The 20,879-nt window shown below is 43.2% G+C and overlaps 1 protein-coding gene across 1 annotated transcript; it reads left to right on the forward strand.

Annotated features, from left to right (window-relative positions):
• Positions 1–7: 7 nt before the first annotated feature.
• On the forward strand, positions 8–16,835 carry PPP1R10 (protein phosphatase 1 regulatory subunit 10). The gene is made up of 20 exons (XM_037046852.1): positions 8–200; positions 417–928; positions 6,897–7,014; positions 7,705–7,791; positions 7,952–8,087; positions 8,499–8,550; positions 11,112–11,189; positions 11,326–11,499; positions 11,660–11,765; positions 11,865–11,977; positions 12,471–12,571; positions 12,812–12,959; positions 13,037–13,195; positions 13,292–13,538; positions 13,704–13,767; positions 13,875–14,069; positions 14,231–14,306; positions 14,533–14,646; positions 14,803–15,426; positions 15,675–16,835. Exons 3-20 carry the CDS (start codon positions 6,908–6,910, stop codon positions 15,782–15,784), a joined length of 2,691 nt encoding a protein of 896 aa, XP_036902747.1. The 5' UTR covers positions 8–200; positions 417–928; positions 6,897–6,907; the 3' UTR covers positions 15,785–16,835.
• The last annotated feature ends 4,044 nt before the right edge of the window (positions 16,836–20,879 follow it).

A 20,879-nucleotide genomic window follows, 5' to 3' on the forward strand; every position in this document is an offset into this window, starting at 1 on the left:
GGAGTGGGCTGAGCGACGGAAAAGGAAGGGTAGCCAATCAGTTACCTGGTTGTGTTTCGGGTTGGCCAATGAATTTACGCCTCGAGCACCGTGTCTCGCGACAAGGGAAACGCACTAGCACGTTTGGGCGCGTTGGGTGGTGTCCTGGTATAAAAGACTCCGCCCGAGCCGACAGCCGCCATTGTCGGGTTCGTGTAGAGGTAAGTTCCGGTGGTTTGTCGGTTGGGGGTTAAATTTTTGCTGAGAACGTTGGCCTGGATTATTGGGTTTGGCGTGGGTTTGTTTCAGAGCTACAATTTATATTAAATTCGGGGTTGACCGTTGGGATGTGTGGGACAACAAAGATGGTAATTTGGGGTGTATAAAAAGCAGCCCATTTTTATTATATTTTTCCCCTTGTGTTCCTTTTATCCCAGGTTTGAATTTTCTCGGAGGAAGGCCAGCCACGAGGAAAAAAAGAAACAAGACTCAGCAGCATCTAAGCCCTTGAAAGGATCCTGAGCGGGGGGAAAGGGAAAACAGCAGCCACCAGCCCAACCACTTGTGTCTTCTGCCCCTTCCCACCTGTCTTGCCCACCCCACCAGCCCACGCTGCTTGGGACTTGAGATCTGTGGCCGAAGGACCGTCACCACATAACTTCAAAAATAATCAAACCCACCCAAACCCACCCAAATTCACTTATCCAGCGTTTACTTTTTTGAATCCACTCAGAAATTTTTTTTCTACGACCCCCCCTCCCTAAATGGAGTTGGGTGGGGGGGGAATGAATACTGAGTTGGCCTTTGTTTTTTTTAAGAGACTTTTTGATCCAATGAGGCCCCCCAAATAGAGTTTTGGGTCCTGGTCGGTGGTTTAATTTTTTTTCTCCAAAATTTTAACCCCCTCCCCCCTGAGCCCGAGGTGCTGACGTCGCAAAAAAATTGGATAGTAAGTGTCGAATTTTCAAAAACGAGCCTTGCAACAAGAAATCAACCTTTCCCTTTGAAATCAAAAATGAGAGGAAGAAATAAGACCATAGAACAAAATGGAGAACTGGAGAAAGGACCAAGCCGGTCACTTACTCTCCATTAAAAAGGGCCTTTGGGTCTAAACAGTCTAGTTCTCTCCCCCCTACCACCTACCTCTAACCGGCCCTGCTGTAGGCAAGGAGAGGTTGGAGGGAGGGCCAGCGAGTGAGGAATTTGATGGTTAACCCTTCGTAATCCAGCCAATTTTCCAGACTGCCAAAGCGCTAAATTTGCTTTTAATAAGGAGGGATGGTTACCATCCTCCCTAAGCAGCAGTCTTCAAAAGGGTTAATGAGCTCACATACAAAAGACGGTGGATCTTGTGGCCCAGAAGTGCCACTTCTTTGTGTGTGAGACAAAGCAGGGCGCCTACCAATTTGCCAGATTAATAAGCAATCTGTACATAAAGATTGCAGGGTAAGGAGATGTGCAGAGAAATATTAGCTGGCTATGACTTAAAATGGTTAAATCCTCTCAGTTTTAATGTAATATGCTTGGGGTGTATTTGTGTGGTTAAAATAAGTGGCAATCTAGGAATAAAGATTGCAAGACAATTAGGACAAAATATAATTTTAGTGCCAGTACATACAAGGTGATAGTTGGGGACGTAAATGTTTTGTAATTGTTGCATAAGTTACTTAAAAGCAAGATTAACATTTTAACTTGGTACTTTCTGATGAGACTAGTTAGAGGGTGGAAAGGTTGGGAAATGTGAAATTCAGGAGTATCATTTTAAAAGCCATTTAGTGCAATTGAATGCTAGCCTTTTAAAAGATTGTGTCGTTAAAAGGATTTTTTCTTCCCTGCTTCAATATGGCGACTTTCCTAGTCCTTTTGTCTTCCAAGCGGTGTTGCAGGTTGTGTCTACCATATTTCTCTTGTCCTACCTCAACCCTATTTGTTGAGAGGGGTCCAAATCCCCCCCCTTCCCTTTGTATGGAGGATGGGGGTGGTCTGTCGTAGGTTGAACCTCAACTGGAAGTACAATTCTTCCCCGCAGAAAATTGTTACATTTACTATTTTAATTGTGTTTTCATAGTGCTCTTACTCAAAATAGGTCAAAGAGTTAAAAATGGGGGACTGTTTTGTTTTTTGTTTTTTGTTTTTTTTTACAGAAGTGGTTTTGGTTTTTTTTTTTTTAATGTAACCAGCTACGGGCAGAGCTGGAAGAGCTTTTTAAAAATTTTTTCTCCATTACAAAATGGCGTCCCTACTTCTTTGTTGTTGTTCTTCCCCTTTTACCATCCAGAGCCTAGGGCCGCCCTAGAAACTTGGTCAAGGGGGAGGAGCTTCATTGAAAGGTGATGTAATTCGCTTCTTTCTCCACCCTCTTGAAACTCCACCCCTAAGCATATCCCTTCTGGACTCCATATGTACGCAATCCAGGAAGACATCTAACTAAATTTCTTTAGATTATCATCTTTAATATCCTGTATCTTAAAAGGAAAAAAGCTGACAGAAATTAGATCTTCAAGCTGTTCATCTCTTTGGGCAACTAGTTTTTTGCTTTTACAGTGAGAGCCTGATGCTTTTTATTTTCACCTTTCACTCGGCTACCTGGAAGTTTTCCCCACTTCAGTTGTCAGGGGTAGAATACCAGTTAAACTAAGACTGGGGGGCCTTTTGCGGGTGTGTGTGTGTGAGCTTGTGTGTGTATGTGTGTGTGTCGCAGCATACTAGAGAAAGACACTAGGGCTTGTGAAAGTAACTTGAGACAAATGGGGCCTAATAACACTGAAGTGTGCAGATTTTGCTCAGTAACCAGTCCTTCGGCATCCTGTATTTGGTTGCTTTGTATAATGAGAATCTGGGGAGAATGGGTACTTTAGGAATTTATTCTCAATCACTCTTATTCCCACTTGAGTTTTGGGGTAAACTATTCCGTGCTGTGTCACGTACCCCAATTGCTTAGCTCCTGTACTTTGGTACTGGGCTGAGAAGTGAATCTTAGGAAAGGAGGCGGCAGTTGTAAACTCAAGGCAGGGGGGATCAAGCTACGGTTTCTGGTAAGCAAAACCTTTCTGGTATTACATTTCACAATTTTCATTTTTTCCCAAGAGCCACCATTTTTTAATTTATTTTTTCCTTCTAAGAGAAATTCCTTAAAGCAATGGGAAAGTAATGTCTTCATTTTTCAACTTGTGCAGTGCTGTAGCAATTGGTGCATGTTGTAAAACCATGCCCTACCTGAGGGTGGTATTTCGTGCCCTATCCATTTCTTCCTCCAGCTTTTTTTCAGAGTCAAATCTTTATCACACTCTCCATATACTTTTTCTGAAGTACTGCATTGAAGCATGAAGTTTCTAAGCAGAATTGGAAAGCCATTTTTGTACAAATGCCATGTGGTGACTTGGGTGAGACTTCAGGGCCAATTTTCTATTTGGTATGAATTCTCAAATTAATAAGCTTCTGGATTGGATGGGAGGGGCTCTTCCACATGTCTATTGACCACAAGTTTTTTCTGTTTGTTTTTTTAAACTTTTTAGGCAATTTGCCACGGGCCTTTGCAGCATACCTTCCTTGGTAGCTGAACATTTTTCCCACTGGTGTTCCTGATTTTTAGTGGGCAGGGGATTAATAAAGAAAATCTTCAGTAACATGGGAGATGGGAAACAAAGTCTTGTAGGGGAACCAAATCCATCTGGAGAACCTGATCTTTGTAGTTTGTGGCCAGAGATATATTCTCGGATCCTTTCTTGGGATGAGTGGGTGTGGTGATTTCACTAAGCTTTTGAGGAGCTCATGTGCCAGGTTTTCGAGTGACTGAGGGATAGGGGCTTAATACTCAGAAGAAAAGAATAACCTGGGGAATCACATGGGAGACATAATTCATCCACTGTTGAGCCATGCTAGGAAATATTTCAAACACTGAAGAAAGGAAGGGATCTTAGGTACAAAGTATTTTCAATTCCAGAAGTGCTAAATCCTCTAAGTTAGGGTAAACTTGGGCTCATTTTTAGTCACAAGAGAGTTGGGATTGTTTTTAAAAAGGCTCTGACTTGCATAGAATTTTTGTACTGAACCAATCCAGTTCTGTTTTGTTGGTGATTATGGAATACTTTTAGCCAAACTAAATATTTTTCACCCTATTTAAATGAATAACCCTCAAGTAAAATTCATTTTGGAGGCAGAAGTCAGTGTGTCACTTCAGGACTTTTAAATTTTATCTCTGGTAAGGAGAAGAGAAAACTCCACAGTGTCTTGTGTTAGTAGTGCTGGGCTTTGCCTACAACATCCTCTGTAAGGGAAAACACAGCATGGAAAGTGGAGATAGGCCAGGGCTTGCTCCCCACCCTCCCTGTACTGCCTTCAAGAAAATTAAAATATCATGCCCTGGATTATTTTTGGTTCCAGAAATCTTCCTTAAGCTTTCATTGCAGGCTCCCATATATGACTAGGCAATGTTATGACACTTGGTCTCTGCTCCTCCTCCCTGGTCAGCTCATTTGCCTTTTCCACTGTAGGCCTGTGCCAGGAATTTAGGCTCTTTGTTCCTTTCCACTTGAGTGCCTTGGAACTTCTTTCAGAATGTACTGACTTTAAAAGAAGGAAATTAGATTGTCATACATTTGGGGTCCTTAAATGAGTGAAAGCTAATCTGTAGGAAAGTGATAATAAGAAAACTCACCTTTTAATCACAGGACTGGTGCTTATGAGACAAAATTAAATTTTGTTAATTGTATTTCCAAAATGTAATAGGAAAAAAAGAATGGAAATTGAGAAGAAACATTTCTTCTGCTTTGTCTCTTAGCTTCTCTTGACTGGCTATTCTTGCGTGGTATGAATGAGAATGAAAAAGTTCCTAGGTCTTGCTATCAGCAGAAGGCACTAGATAATTTAGTTTTTTTTACTGATCTTTTGTCTCCCACCTTGATTGAATGAACATTTGAGCTCAGGTGATAATTTGAGTTTCTGAAGGAAGTAGGGGTAGCAGTCCTGTTGGCATAGCTAATAGTTGTATATGTGAAAGGGAGTTCTCCAAGGTGACATATATTCAACTTTGGCTTTGAATCAGTGGAATCGGCTGTGTTTAGTGGGGACTGGTGTGAAGTGATGTTTAATTGAAGGCTTCTTGTCAAATTGTACATACCTTTTTTGCTGATCTATATTATTTGGATTTGTTCATTGCTTTTACAGTCTCCCATAGATGGGAAACCTGTTTTCTATTCCTTTATTATATCTATGTATCTTTATAGTGTCTATATATTACATAGTATGTTACTACATGGGAAAAATTCCTTTATCCCTATGTCTCTCTCTGTAAGAATCACCACACAGTTCAGTGGATTTGGCCTGTGCGCTTCTAACCTCTGGTATTCTACTTCAATGTTTTTTCCTCTGACTTCAGGTTCTACCTGTATTTGTAGAGGTTCCAGGGTAGCAGTCACAGCATAATTACCACTGATTTACTCATCTCAACATTTCTTAAGTCATCTCTCCTTATATTCAACCCACAGGGTATGATCTTAAAGACCAGCCACCTCCCTGCTTCTCTGTTTTGTCTTGTTTAGATTATTAGGACCTTTGCATTTAGAAATTTACTGACCTTTTTTGTTGGAAGGACTTAAAATGTTGACTTTTTTTCTTTGAGAACTAATTATAAGGAAACTTCTTGTTTCTGCACAAAATGCAGTCATCTGTAAAATCCTGACTTTCCCACACTTCTGGGAATCATGTCTTAACTGTATTAGAAGCAGGGTGCACAAGGTGGTTTTCTCCTTGCCTCCCTACCCAGTGTTAACCTGATTTCCCAAATGTAGATATTACTGAGGTGGCTTTCTTTTTTGATTCTCAGAGGTGTTTTGAGGCATTGTGGATAAAAGTAACCAATCTGAGCCATACTGATTCTTAACTACCTCTCTGGAACTTGGTTTCTGACGTAGAAATTGCTTCACACTAATCTGTCCCATAAAAACAGTTTAACTTTTAATTAACTCCTTTTTTAACCTAGTCTAAAGTAGCTACTTAAAATTTAAAGGCGTTTTTCCAGTGTCTACCTTTATTCCATTCTTTTTGGCTTCATGGTTTCTAATATCAGGTCTTTCTTGGGGATCTTGAGTAATGTGATTTTAGATGTTGGGGGTAATAGGGGGTCAGATTTGCATGTTTGCTTTTGAAATCACAAGCCAATCATGCTCTTGATTTTGAAATAATAAAATCTTGTGCAGTGTTTGGTTATTGAATGACTTTAAGACTTAGGTGAATCTGCTTAATTTTATTTGCATCCATTTCTCTCCATTTCTGGGAGCCACCCATAACTCCCCTGGGGAAAGGTTCTGTTTTCAAGTTTTGTGTTTTTATTTACCTGTCACTTGAACTGATTGTCTCCTGATGCAAGCAGTATATATCCTGCCACTTGTGATTATGACTCATAATGGGCTGTAGTAAAAAGGAATTGATTAATCTGAGAAGACATTTAGCCCAAGATTGGCCCAGTTCTTATCAAGCCCGTTGTTTTTGAAACCAGATTTACTAGCAACCAAGGAGAGACAAGAACCTGCCATTAAGCGAAAATGCCTTGGAGAATTGAGCATTTTTGTTACAGGAATGTGAATCTTAGCTATAATACTGACTAACGAAGTTTAGCTGTCATGGAAGGATGTATGTAACTGGGAGGGGGAGAGAGGTAGCTTGCCCCAGTCTGCCAACTGGATTGCTTTCCCATCTTGTCATCTAGTTGCACCTTGCTTAATTTGCCAGGGTTATTTTCTCAGTGCTGACAATGGTCTGTGATGATTTTTATTTTGAAAATAGTAAGTGTAGTTGAACATAAATGGAATAGTTCGTCACTATATTTTGTCAGATGTAGAAATGGAATTAATTGAAGAGCATACTGGCAATGTCCTTGCCATCCATTTATTTTGTGGGTTTGTTTTGTCCTCTCTTAGAAGCCTCAATCATGGGTTCAGGTCCCATAGATCCCAAAGAGCTTCTCAAGGGCCTGGATAGCTTCCTTAACCGAGATGGGGAAGTCAAGAATGTGGATGGAATTTCCAAGATCTTCAGGTGAGTCTACCCTTTTTTGGACTCATTATGAGTAGAGGACATTTATTGTATGTTATAATTAAGCCAGACAGGACTGAATTTTCTAGAGAGGAAAGGAAAAGTCGGTGGGATAGGATTGAAGTCCAATAATTTTAGAATAAGTGATAGGAAAAGGTGATCTCTTGGTTCCTGGCTGTAATGGAATTAGGTATTTGTATATCCACAGTCTCAAGGGAGTCACCCTTTGGAAGGAAGGAAGCAGGGAGCCAGGTGACAGAATTCTTTGTTCTGTTTTGGGTCACATTTCAGATCTCCAAACTTACCATTTTCCTTCAGGTATCCTCAAGTTTCCCAGGGCAAGCAAATGGCTAAGCTAGTCCTGAACAGACTACTAAAGGCTGATTGTTGAAGGATAGGATTCTTCACCTGCAAGCAGAATCAGAAGTGTCCTTTGCATTAGGGAAGCAGTGATGCTCACCCCCAGATCAGAGACTCAGTGTCTCCTCAGTTGTCTTCCAACTTCCCCTGGGTTTTTATTTCACTCTGGATCCATCTCATCCTCCTAGAGACAGGCCCATGTGACTCCACCACTTAGTAACAGTCTAAAGTTATAGGGACCTCTCCAGACAGTCTTCACAGATTAGAGGTTCTGCTGCTGGGAGAAGAGGCACTCTCTGGCTGCTCCATTCCTAATCCAATCCTCTCCTACAGTCTGATGAAGGAAGCACGAAAGATGGTGAGTCGATGCACTTACTTGAACATTCTCCTGCAGACCCGATCACCAGAAATATTGGTCAAGTAAGTGGGGATCTGAATGGCTAGAATGGGAAGATGTAGTTAGAAGGTGAGGGAGGTGAGGCATGGGGTTCCTGGGTTGTTGATGGGGAACTAGGAGTATAGGATGTGGTCCTCCCAAAACTCAGGAAGGACATTACATTCTTCTCCTACCTGCCTACAGGTTTATTGATGTCGGTGGTTACAAGCTTCTTAATAATTGGTTGACATATTCAAAGACAACCAACAACATACCCCTGTTGCAGCAAATTCTACTGACCTTGCAGCACCTACCACTCACCGTAGACCATCTCAAGCAGGTACCATTGGTCTATATTTTTTGGTTTAGCCTCAGATGAAAAATTTACACTGACTCTGATAATGGTTGTGATCTTGGGCCCATGAGGTAGAATGGTAGGGAAAATAGGAATTGTGAATCAGAAGACTTAGTTCAAATGTATCTTTTAATAGGTGTGTGGCTTGGGGCACTCCCTATATCTGACCCTCAGTTTTTTTCATCTATAAAATGGAAATAATTGTAGCTAACTAATTGGATTATTCTAAAGATTATGTAAGACTATGCCCACAAAGGTTTTATAAAAGGTAAGTGTAATGTCAGTGTTAGTCACTGTTAAAGTACTATGAAAACCTTGTGAGTTTAGGGGGCTGTTAGCTCTGAGTGGGCTTATTGTCCTCCTGTCACTTACCTTTCTTTTCCCCATCTCTCACAGAACAACACAGCCAAACTGGTGAAGCAACTGAGCAAGTCAAGTGAGGATGAAGGTAGGGGCCAGTCCTTCCTCTGTCTGGGCCTTCCTCCATTACTTCCACTTAATTCCTTCCATGTCTGTCTCCATCCTTAGACTCTACCTTTTTTCCTTTCTCTTTTTATCTCACCTTGCTTTTCTCTTTCTTTTAAAAATTCAGTTCCTCTAACCTGTTCCCTCTCTCCTAGACTCAGTTTTGAACAGGATTTGTTCATTTCTCTAAGATTGTGAGATAAGGTACCGCACTTTAACTAGAAGCTGTTTCTTAAGATTTCTTGGTGTACAAGTCATACACTTAAAATTCTTTGGCGGAGAAAAGTACTATCTATGATCATTGTGTCTGATTATTCTTGACTTCTGTTCTTTATAAATATAGCATATTCTGGGACTTTCAGTGTCTATTTTTTTTTAGATTTTATTTATTTATTTATCTTTTTTAGAGGGGAAGGAGAGAGGGAGAGAAACATCAATGTATGGTTGCCTTTTGTGCATCCCCTGCTGGTAGTTAGCCTGCAAGGAACCAGCCTGCAACCCAGGCATGTGCCCTGACTGGGAATTGAACCACGATCGTCTGGTTCGCAGGCCCGCAATGTCTATTTTCCTAATAATAAATATAGTAGTTTTGCCAATAAACACCATCCTGTAGGGCATGGGCAGAATTCCAACTCCTGGAGTATATTATAGCTTCATAGTAGACAAAGGGTTTTGGAGCTCCTGGCAAAGGCCATACAGTTCTGGCTTAAAGATAGAGCCTGTCTCCAGAAAGTCACAGCCTTTTCTTCAGAGAAAAAAAGGGTTTGTATCCAAGGGTTAAATACCCGAGGACTTTACACCCACTGCATAAATCAGGAGCATAAGACCCTAGTACCCTGTATGTGTGAGGTATTCTAGCAGAGCTTGATCCCCTTGGTCAGAATTCAGATTGTTCTTTGTCTAAAGAGAATGGTATACTAACCCTTTTGGAAAGAAGCTTTGGCCACTTGGTGTGGAGGGAGCATCTAGGCCTGGGTCAGCCTATCTAAAGTTTTTTTTAAGCTATAGGAGAAAACACTGGGAACACTTTCTTAGGTAAAGGGTTTAACTCATAGTATTATTTAGGTAAAAAACATTTCATAATTTTTCATTATTTTAGTTGTATTAATTCCCAATTTTAGATAAAGGCCCTTTTAGATATAGAGCACTATTTTTCTGATATCTCAGAGTATCTTTAGTAATACTTTGTAATATAACGTATATCCTAGAAGAGCCTAGTAGGTCATTGCCCACCTTTTGTTTCTTCACCCAGGTATACTGTCCCCCATTTTCCAGATGGCTCAGTTGTGCTGCCTTCTTTGAATGTAGATGTAATTATTATTCTGTACTTCCTTTGGATAATGAAATTCGTACGTTCTTTATCAACTGTAGTGAGTCTAATTGGACCATAATACCAGTTGCTCCAAAAAGGTTTTAGGGTATTCCTGCATTGGGTATGCATTGAGATTCATCTTGCCTTAAGTACAGAAATTATCAGTTATGTGACTGTTTTGAAAAGTTAGGTTTTAATGTTATATGGCAATCTCATTCATAAATGAGTCTGTAAGTAGAAATGTTGGCAAGAAGAGAGATGCCAAAGATAAGAGATGTTACTTGCCAAGTATAAATGGAAACAGCTGTAAAGGTATATTTTTCATACATTTACAGACAAATTCTGTTCTCTATTTTAAAATTCTCTGACCTCTTTTTTCTTTAGATAAACTGCAACCCTAAATTAGTCTATTTTTAAGCTCTTTTTTCACCCTTGCTGTACCTAATTAAAAAGCCATTATTATCACTAGCAGCATTGTAGAAGAAAATTTTACCTGGAGGTCTTTTGTAAGATGGACTTAAATTTCTTGAAACTTTGCATTTAGGTTAACAGTGAAAAATGGTGCTTATTTTAAAATCTGGTGGCCCTTTAGATACTTGAACTCTGACCATTTTTCTCCTTAGTTTCTGTTCTCTAAACAGAAGGGGAAGAGCACAGGTGTTGAGTTCAGTGTGCCACTTTCTAGTTTTATGACTCTAATCTCTGCTTTTATGCCTGTGAAGGGAGATTAAACATTTTCAAGTTGTTGTAGCAATTATGTAACATACACAGAGATGGGCAAAAGTAGGTTTACAAATAATACAAATAAATAATACAGTAATAAATAATAATATAAGCATAAACTGTATATCATGTACTTATAACTATAAACCTACTTTTGCTCACTGCTGTATGTATGAAACATTAGGGTTTTTTTTTTTTTTTAAGATTTTATTTATTTATTTATTTATTTATTTATCTTTAGACAGAGGGGACAGGAGGGAGAAAGAGGGAAACATCAATGTGTGGTTGCCTCTTGCGCGCCCCCTACTGGGAACCTGGTCCACAACCCAGACATGAGCCCTGACTGGGAATCAAACGAGCAACCTTTTTGTTCGCAGTTTGGCCCTCAGTCCACTGAGCCACACCAGCCAGGGCATTAATGTAGTTTTTACAACATGCTCTGTAATATCTGTTACTGGAGGAATAATATTTTAAGTTACTTAGGCATTTCCCCTTTCTGTTACCTGCAGAGCTCCGGAAATTGGCCTCAGTCCTTGTAAGTGACTGGATGGCTGTCATCCGCTCCCAGAGTAGTACCCAGCCTGCTGGTAAGCTCTGAAGTCCTTTACCCCACCGGCATGTGGCCTTTAGTGTCTTCAACCTGTTTCACTTCTGCCTGGCAGTCTTCCACTTTAGCTAAATAAAATCTTTTTGTACTTTTTCTACTTTGTTTTCCCACAACAGAGAAAGATAAGAAGAAACGTAAAGAAGAGGGAAAGAGTCGAAGCACCCCTCCTGAGCGACCTTTCACTGAGGTGAAGGCTGAGCCTCGGGCAGAGGAGGCCCCAGAGAAGAAGAAGGAAAAGCCCAAGTCTCTTCGAACCACAGCACCGAGCCATGCCAAGTTCCGCTCCACTGGTGAGGATGTTGGCTGCCTGGGGTTGCTGCATTTATGACACGTGAAAGAGGGAAGACTAGTGGGTGAAGCTCTGGGGGGTTGTACCTGGCCAGATGAACTGAGAGGAAAAGTTAAGAGGGTGGGCTGTGAGTTCAACCCCACACCATGGCTCTTCCCTAGGATTAGAGCTGGAGACCCCATCTTTGGTGCCTGTGAAGAAGAACGCCAGTGCAGTGGTGGTTTCTGACAAGTACAACCTTAAGCCCATCCCCCTCAAGCGTCAGAGGTATGGACCATGTGCTGGGCTTTTCTGAATGGTCTGAGTTTAAGAACAGAGAAAGAAGAGCTAAATGGGCATTGTTCTTGACAATTCCTCTTCTAACAGTTCTGCAGCCTCCCCTGGAGACACTGCACCCCATGCAGAGAAGAAGTACAAGCCTCTCAACACAACACCCAATGCTACCAAAGAGATCAAAGTGAAGATCATTCCACCACAGCGTGAGTCCAAAGTGGGGGAATGTATTGAATTAGGAGCAAACTTATCATGGAAATAAAGTGGGGAATATTCCTTCTCTTTAATGTTTTTCTCCATTTTCCTTTAATTTTTTGGTGTCCCTTTAATTTTTGCACTTCTGAAACTTTCCTTTCATAAGAAGTTTTAGGAATAACTTTAGAGATAAAGTGGGAGGTGTGCTCTTCAGTGACTGGTCCAGGGGTGTACTGTGAGCTGGTAGGAATCTGTCATGTCTACAGATGTGGCTTTGTCTGTTACCTAAGCTCTAATTTATACCCAAAGCCATGGCTTCCCTGTCTTTAATAAAAAAAGAATGATGTCAAGAATTTCTTGTGCATATGCTTGCTGGTCATCTTGAACTTACTGTGTCCCAAGTTGCAGCAGGTTCTCTAATGACCCATTTTTCTGCCCAGATGTTATAGGAATAGGATTGTGAAGGAGGTATGATGATTCCATTTATACTTTTTCCTTTTTTAGCAATGGAAGGCCTGGGCTTCCTGGATGCACTCAATTCAGCACCTGTTCCAGGCATTAAAATTAAGAAGAAAAAGAAGGTGCTGTCGCCTACAGCTGCCAAGGTATGGGTCCTGGATAGCAGGTGTTAGTGACAGGTAAAGGTAGAGTTGAAGGAAGGGCTCAGCAGCTCAGAGTCAGGAGGGCAAGAGGAGTTCACTGGTGGCAGTGGACAGCATTTGACACAGATTTTCATTTATATGAACTGTTGGGTCATCCTGCCTAGAACCGTGGGTTAATTGCCTTGTATTGACCTTGGCTTTCCTGTCAGCTCATTAACTTTTTCTTTTAACTTTTTATAATAGCCAAGTCCATTCGAAGGGAAAACAAGCACAGAGCCAAGCACAGCCAAATCTTCTTCCCCAGAGCCAGCACCTTCTTCTGAGGCTATGGACACAGACCGTCCAGGGACCCCAGTTCCACCTGTGGAAGTCCCAGAGCTCCTAGATACAGGTAAGTCTAGAAAGTGGTCCAGATTTAGGGGTTTTCCAAGAGGAAGGACCTCAGTCTGAAATCTCTTCTGCTTACAGCCTCTTTGGAGCCAGGAGCTCTGGATGCAAAGCCAGTGGAAAGTCCTGGTGAAGCCAGCCAGCTGACCCGAAAAGGCAGGAAGAGGAAAACTGTGACATGGCCTGAGGAGGGAAAACTGAGAGAATATTTCTATTTTGAACTAGATGAAACTGAACGAGGTTAGAAGTCAAGTTTTCTATATAATAGGTGGGTATAGAGTTTAAAAAGGACATGGTTGTACTTTCTCTCATGCTTTTTTTCCTTGTTGCCAATAGTAAATGTGAATAAGATCAAGGACTTTGGTGAGGCAGCTAAGCGAGAGATACTGTCAGACCGACATGCGTTTGAGACTGCCCGGCGTCTGAGCCATGACAACATGGAGGAAAAGGTGCCCTGGGTATGCCCTCGGCCCCTGGTTCTGCCCTCACCTCTTGTGACCCCTGGAAGCAACAGTCAGGAGCGATACATCCAGGCTGAGCGGGAGAAAGGAATCCTGCAGGAGCTTTTCTTGAACAAGGAAAGGTGAGCAGAATGGGGTTCATGCCCTGGGGTGTTGAGCACATGGACTCCTGAGGGGTGCATGCCCTGGGATGATTAATAAGAGGGTGGAGGTTAGGAAGAAATTCCAGGACCTGAATAAATAATTTGATTATCATTCTTTTGCTTCACCTGCGGCATTACTGCTAGCCCTCATGAGCCTGATCCTGAGTCCTATGAACCTATACCTCCAAAGCTCATCCCCCTAGATGAGGTGAGTGAGTGTGATGTGGTGATAGGGGTTGTGATTAAGGTTAATGCAGCTTTCACAGAGCCTTTCTCTTTTTCTAGTTAGTCCTCATTGTTCTGTTCTGCTTTCAGGAGTGCTCCATGGATGAGACCCCATATGCTGAGACTCTGGAGCCTGGGGAGTCTGGTGGTTCACCTGACGGGGCAGGTGGCTCCAAGTTGCCTCCTGTTCTGGCCAATCTTATGGGAAGCATGGGTGCTGGGAAGAGCCCCCAGGGTCCTGGAGGAGGAGGCATCAATGTCCAAGAGATCCTCACCTCTATCATGGTATGAGCCCTTCCTCTTTTCTACTTTGTGTGGAATTCCCCTTCCTTTACCCCTGTCCTCTTCATCTTCCCACTTACCTCCTGTTTTGGCTCTCCCTCTCTGCTGGTGAGGACTAGCAGAGAGGTCTGTTGACCTTGATTTCTATGGATCTTGCCTCACAGGGTAGCCCCAATAGTCATCCCTCCGAGGAACTGTTGAAGCAACCAGATTACTCAGACAAGATCAAGCAGATGCTGGGTAATTATCAGGGCCAAAATGGGGCTGGGGGAGGAAGCCTGCAGTGAAATTGGGGAAACAGGAGTACTGGCACTCAGTGCCAGACATTGAAAGGGAAGACTAGACTTGGAGAGCATTGCTCTGCCAGATTAGTCTTTGTGCATCAGTTGGGAACACTAAGTGAGAGGTCATATCACTCTTCTAGAATCCTCTTGTTTGACTGTTTGACTCCTTTTTTCATTAACAGTGCCTCATGGACTCTTAGGCCCTGGTCCAATAGCCAATGGTTTTCCACAAGGAGGCCCTGGGGGCCCCAAGGGAATACAGCATTTCCCCTCAGGCCCTGGGGGACCTCTGCCAGGTAGGTGGTAACATGTTGGAGTAGGCTTATCTGCTTAGCTTTGGTCTGGTGATAGTATAGCACTGATCAAAAGTAAAAGGTGGTGTGGGCTAGGAGGGAGCACCTCCTGAATAAATAGGTAGCTGACATTGTATCTCTCCCTTTTTTTCCTAACAGGTCCCCATGGAGGCCCTGGGGGCCCTGGTGGGCCTGTGGGTCCACGCCTCCTGGGTCCCCCACCCCCTCCCCGGGGGGGTGATCCCTTCTGGGATGGCCCTGGTGACCCCATGCGGGGTGGCCCTATGCGGGGGGGTCCAGGACCTGGTCCTGGACCATACCATCGAGGTCGTGGAGGCCGAGGAGGAAATGAACCTCCTCCTCCTCCTCCTCTTCCATTTCGAGGGGCCAGAGGAGGTCGCTCCGGAGGAGGACCCCCAAATGGACGAGGGGGCCCTGGTGGGGGCGTGGTTGGAGGTGGTGGGCACCGTCCCCATGAAGTCCCTAGCAGTAGCATGGGTGGAGGACATCGTCCTCATGAAGGCCCTGGTGGTGGCATGGGCAGTGGCAGTGGCCATCGTCCTCATGAAGGTCCTGGTGGGAGTATGGGTGGAAATGGTGGACATCGCCCTCACGAAGGTCCTGGACATGGGGGACCCCATGGCCACCGGCTTCATGACGTCCCTAGTCACCGAAGCCATGACCATCGAGGGCCACCCCCTCATGAGCACCGCAGCCACGATGGCCCTGGCCATGGAGGAGGGGGCCACCGAGGGCACGATGGAGGCCACAGCCATGGAGGAGGTGAGGATGGTCCCTGCCCCCTATACGATTTTTATTTCATTCTAGATTCTGGGAGTGCCGCTACCCCAGGTATGCCCCATAGAACATGAGGTTGCCTGTGCTTAGCATGCATGGTTATTCCTACCCTATGTCCTTCCCCCAAATCCTCAAGGCTCTGTCTCTCTGAAAGACAGTTCTCAGGATGCCGTGGACTTGGAAGTGGGTGAGAGTGGCATTGACCTATCTAACCATCTCACCTTCTTTTCCAGACATGTCAAACCGCCCTGTTTGCCGACACTTCATGATGAAGGGCAACTGCCGCTATGAGAACAGCTGTGCCTTCTACCACCCAGGGGTCAATGGCCCCCCCCTGCCCTAGGAGCCCTTCCTGCCTTTCCCATACCCCACTGTGGGCTGTAGCCTTGTTTCTCCACCCTGTTATGGCTTCTGTGAGGCCCGTTTGTCCTTTCCCCAACTGAGGAGGAGCAGGCCTTCTCAGTCCCATTCGTGTTCATGGGGATATTCTGATCACTGGTGCGCATTGATTGGTGTACACATGCTCCTCCAGTCTGGAAAGGAGAGACCACACATTCTGTACCCTGACTGCTCAAGAGAAGACCCAGTTGGCTTCATTTTGTGAGGAGATTTTGCCCTATAACCCCAAGCCCTTTCCCAGTATTACCTTTAATGTCTGAGAACCTAAGCTGGTTATCCTGGAGAACACCTGCACCCTCCTATTTTGAGTCCTCCCCGTGCACAGAGCTCTGACATGGGATCAGTTGCACTTATGATATCATCCAAGCCAAGTTAATTATTCCTCATGGGGTGGGGAGATGGTAAAAAGGGGTATTGGATATCCCGCTGCACTGAAAGAGCTCCCCACACCCTCCCTCCCAAGCTGGACATATTTTGAGTCCTTTCTCAAGTAAGACTTTGTAACCTGTGAACATTATGGGTCTGCTGGATTCAATGATGGGAAATTCACGTTTGCATCCAGAGAAGGTGTTGGCTGCTGGTGGTGGTGCACCTTGCATATATTAGCTCATTCTGGAAATTAAAATCCTTCAGTGAGACCAGCTTTTCATGAACTGAACCCTGGCACGCTGGGCCCAACAGTCACACTACATGCACCGCTTTGGGAGTTAACACGCTTCCTATCCTCACCTGGGACCTTGTTGGAGTGAGGCCACTTCTGAATCCCTGCCAAGCACCTTCCTGGGTGCATTGAATGACACAACTGGTCCTTACCCAGTCCACTCCTTCACCTGTCTTGGCGTCAGTTGTTTTCTATGAAAACAGTGGATTGGTTGGGTTTTGTGCAGGGTCTTGTGTTAGAGCCACTATGTATTTGAGGATGAGTATTTTTTCTTTTGGTTTTGTATATTTTGTACATTAATAATAAACAGTGGAAAGAGAAGCAGCTTATTTAACCCCTGGTGTGTTTGGAATCATTAAAAAACAAAACCCAGCCATTATCAGCCCTTTAGGTAGATTAATACAAACCTTAGTGGAATCTGTTGCAGTCCTTTGAAGTGGAACTAAAAAGTTACACCTTCAAGCCACAGAGTTGATACTAAGTGAAAGACTGCTTTAGTGGAGTATTCTGAATTGAAAGCCTGGAGGACTAGCATTGGTTGAGCAAGAAACGGGCCTCTGAAATGCAGAGCTCAGTGCTGGAGCTGCAGGCCATAGGGGCACAGCAGTTGTGGTTGGACCTGCCGGCCCTGTGGAATTGTTCAGGGAAGGAATTTAAGTGAGGATGGAGAAAGGGGAGCAGGGAGAGTGTAGGAAGGAGAAATCCAAGAGCGGTGTCTTGAAAGTTCCAGTGGAGAAAGTGAGAAGCAAGGAGAGTGTAAACTGCTCTTCCCAAAAACCAGCTGCAGAGCTAGAGGAAAATTCACCTGCTTCAAGGAAATGTAGGATCAAGATTATTCCTAATTGTTACAGATAGGTATTCAGGGGCTAGTTGATGGAATGTTTCTGGGAAGACAGGAGGTTTTGGAGACCAGAACATGGAGAGGGTTAACTTTAAATAGGAAGTTATTTAAACCCGCTATTCTTGAAGCTAGAAATTAGAAGTATATTACATTTTGGAGGGAGAGAAGAATGGTTTTCAACCTTTCAGTATCCATCAGAACATCTGAAGGGCCCGTTAAAAGACAGATTGTGGGTGAGGGACAGCAAATTTTCTGGTTCAGTAGGTCTGGGATGGATCCCAAGATTTTGCATTTCTAACAAGTTCCCTGCCTTGGTGTTGCTGATGCAGATCTGGAAAACAATGAAAAGTCACTCTACAAGTTTCTTGGCTGTATTTTCCAAGACAGGCCACAAGAGGGCAACTTCCTAAATTTAACAGTCCTCATTTACATCTAATAAGGCCAGTGGGGCAGATTTCTGCTTTTGAAGTCTCAGAAGTGAGAATCAGGCAGTCAACCTACTGTTACTCTGTGCACTTAGGAGAGGACCTGAGAGGTGGGTGTAATCTAAAGGCCAAAGTGAGAAGTGAAATATCAAGGAAGTAAAAAGTGAAAAAACAGCAAACATGTCAACACGGTTCAGAGGTGTCAAACTCATATTCACCAGCTGCCACATCAGCCTCTCACATGCCTTCAAAGGGCCTAATGTAATTTTAGGACTCAATCAATGCACATTTATTTTAGGACCGTATAAATGTAACTACTACTTAACTAGGGGCAAGGAGCTCGGCACTGCTGCCTGGTAGAAACAAGGTGCCGGGCTGGATAAAACAAAGTGGAGGGGCTTTGTGTTTGCCACCTGTGCAGTAGTAGGTCATTCTTTAACTTGCATCTCTCTCCTGGTCTTTTGCCTACTTCTCATCACCTTCCCTCTATCTCCTGCAACAGGCCACAAGAGAACCTTTACATTTATTTATTAGAGAGGGGAAAAGAGCGAGGGATAGAACATCAACTGGTTGCCTCTTGTACGTGCCATGCACCTAGACATGTGTCCTGACTGGGAATTGAACCCTCAGCCTTTTACTTTGCAGGATGATGCCCAACCGAGCCACATAGTTCAGGGCAAGAAACTTGAAATAGAACTTAAATTTTTTTTTATTCAAAAATTAGTCATTTTTCGCCCTGGCTGGTGTAGCTCAGTGGATTGAGCACAGGCCTGGGAACCAAACAACCATGGTTCGATTCCCAGTCAGGGCACATGCCTGGGTTGCAGGCCAGTTTCCAGCAGGGGACACACAAGAGGCAACCATACACTGATATTTCTCTCTCTCTTCTTCCCTTCCCCTCTAAAGATAAATAAATAAAATCTTTTTTTAAAAAGTAGTCATTTTTCTATCAAATTCTCCATGGAAATCCAAAGTAACCTGTTACTTAAAAAATTTTCCTTTGAAAGGGGTGTTTACAGAGGGAGGCTGAACATCTCATCCATTTCACCAAACCCATTGGCCCATTGCTTGTTCATCAGACCCTGTAGGTACCTCTCTCCCATTTAGGTGGGTCTGTTCCTCCTTTCTTCTTCCATGTTCCCCTTCTCCAAATACTCATTCAACTTCAAATGTCTGTCAACCCTCCCCTGAGTGCATCAATTTCATCTCCAGTTCTGAGTCGTCATCATTATATTTCTTACTTCTGTTCCTGGGGAGTCTAATGAAAAAATCCACCCTGCCCAGGTAAACGTCATACCCATATGCCAAGGTTGTAGGTTCAGTTTCCAGTCAGGGCACATACAAGAAGCAACCAATGATTAAGTGGCATAGCAAAGTGATGTTTCTCTCTCCATCTCTAAAACCAATTTTTTAAAATGACAAAATACTACCATCTTGGCCCAATACAAATTACTAGTACTGTACTAACTCAACATTCACTGCTGCTTGTCAGACTTCCTAACTCTCCCTATTCTCTGGCACAACCTCTGAGGTGAGCCGCATTATCTTCATCTGGAAACACCCAAGTCTACATTATTTTCCATCCCTTCTTAGCAGAAGGGCATTTCCTTTCTAAGGCATTATCTAACTTCTGGCACTGCCTCTCCTGTCTGCTCCATCCACTGTTCTCCACCCAGCAGCCAGGGCAATTTTGTACAAATGAAAACCAGATCAATTTGCACTCCTGTGTAAATGCCACCAACAGCCTTCCATTGCTCCTGGGACCACATCCCAATTTCCTTTTATAAAATCCCATGTGTCCTGGCCCCAGCTCAAGCCATATTCTTTATGTCAAAGTCTTTCCAGTTTTGTTTTTTAACTTTTTAATTGAATTTATTGGGTTGACATTGATTAGTAACATTAAATAGGTTTTAACTGTCTGCTGCTTCTGGACCTTCACACATTCTGGTGCCTTCCCTGAAGGCTCTTCTTTCCCACTCATCTGATTGGTTCATTTCCTTCAGGCCTTTCCTTCAAGAAGTCTCTCCTAATCATGCCAGGTAAAGGTGACATCCCTTCTCTCCTTGCCTCCAGGAGATGCTCCAGGGCACCACTCAGTTCCCCCTTTCGCCTGTCTAAAACTCTCAGAGGCAACTTCTTCCATTCCAAGGACTCCTTGGAGTTCTGTGTGGCCACAGGGCTGACCCTGGCTTTCAGGTTTTAATCATTAACACTGACAAGTCTTTCCTAAAATGCCTTGAGTGTTCCTAAAACAGCCCCACCTTGGCCCTCATACCCCTCTTAGACCTTGTTCCTCTTGTCTACATTCTACACATTAGGGAGAATGCCCAGGACCCTGGAATAAGACAACCAGGCCTTCATTCCAGGCACAGTACACCCTGTGGCCTGGGAGGGCTGGGCAGATGAGTGTCCTCTGAGTCTGTTTCCTCATTAGGAAGATATACAGAACTACTTTATGGAAACATCCGTGCTGCTCATTATGTAGATTAGTGTAAGGTTTGTGGGTACCAAAAGCTGTTTATGAAAAAATTAAATTCAGTTGATCCAACTTCATTTTTCCAGGCTTTAAGTTACTCATACACCGTACCATGTAAATGTTATTTTTCCCATGTTCCATTTCAGTGTTGCTGTTATTTGGGAGGAGGGGCAGCATCCTTTTGCCCATGTTTAGGTACATTATTTATTTCATTACATTACCTACTATGTATATTAATGAAAGATAAAATGTGTGCCCTTGGATAGAAGTTACTTTGGAACATCTTAAGTACCTGTAGTGAGTTAGTGATCAAAAACTTGAAATGCAAAATCTTGGTATTCATTTTGTAAATAACATTCCTATTATTTTATGTATCATCTAGATCAGTAAACTGGTAATTTTAAATGTACAGTGTAACAAGAAATACACATAACAAAAGTTAAAAAAACCTGAAAAGGACTTTACAAATAATTACATGTTGAATTCCTTAATAAACTTGTAAGGTAGGTACTTTTTATCATCTTCATCTTTTAGAAAACAGGTACCAAGAGGCTTGTCCAAGGTCACACCATTAATAAGTGAATCTGAAGCTTGACTCCCACTGTTCTATGATACTTCAGGGAATTGCAGAAATTA

The sequence above is a fragment of the Sturnira hondurensis genome, unplaced genomic scaffold, assembly GCF_014824575.4.
Source record: "Sturnira hondurensis isolate 20B ecotype Veracruz unplaced genomic scaffold, ASM1482457v3 Scaffold0005309, whole genome shotgun sequence".
Taxonomy (NCBI): Eukaryota; Metazoa; Chordata; class Mammalia; order Chiroptera; family Phyllostomidae; genus Sturnira; species Sturnira hondurensis.

Excerpts from the sequence above, each read along its gene's own strand:
- PPP1R10 (XM_037046852.1), top strand. The coding sequence starts at position 6,908 with ATGGGTTCAGGTCCCATAGATCCCAAAGAGCTTCTCAAGGGCCTGGAT. Across the intron at positions 7,792-7,951 it reads TCACCAGAAATATTGGTCAA|GTTTATTGATGTCGGTGGTT; the intron begins GTAAGTGGGGAT and ends ACCTGCCTACAG. Across the intron at positions 13,768-13,874 it reads AGCTCATCCCCCTAGATGAG|GAGTGCTCCATGGATGAGAC; the intron begins GTGAGTGAGTGT and ends TTCTGCTTTCAG.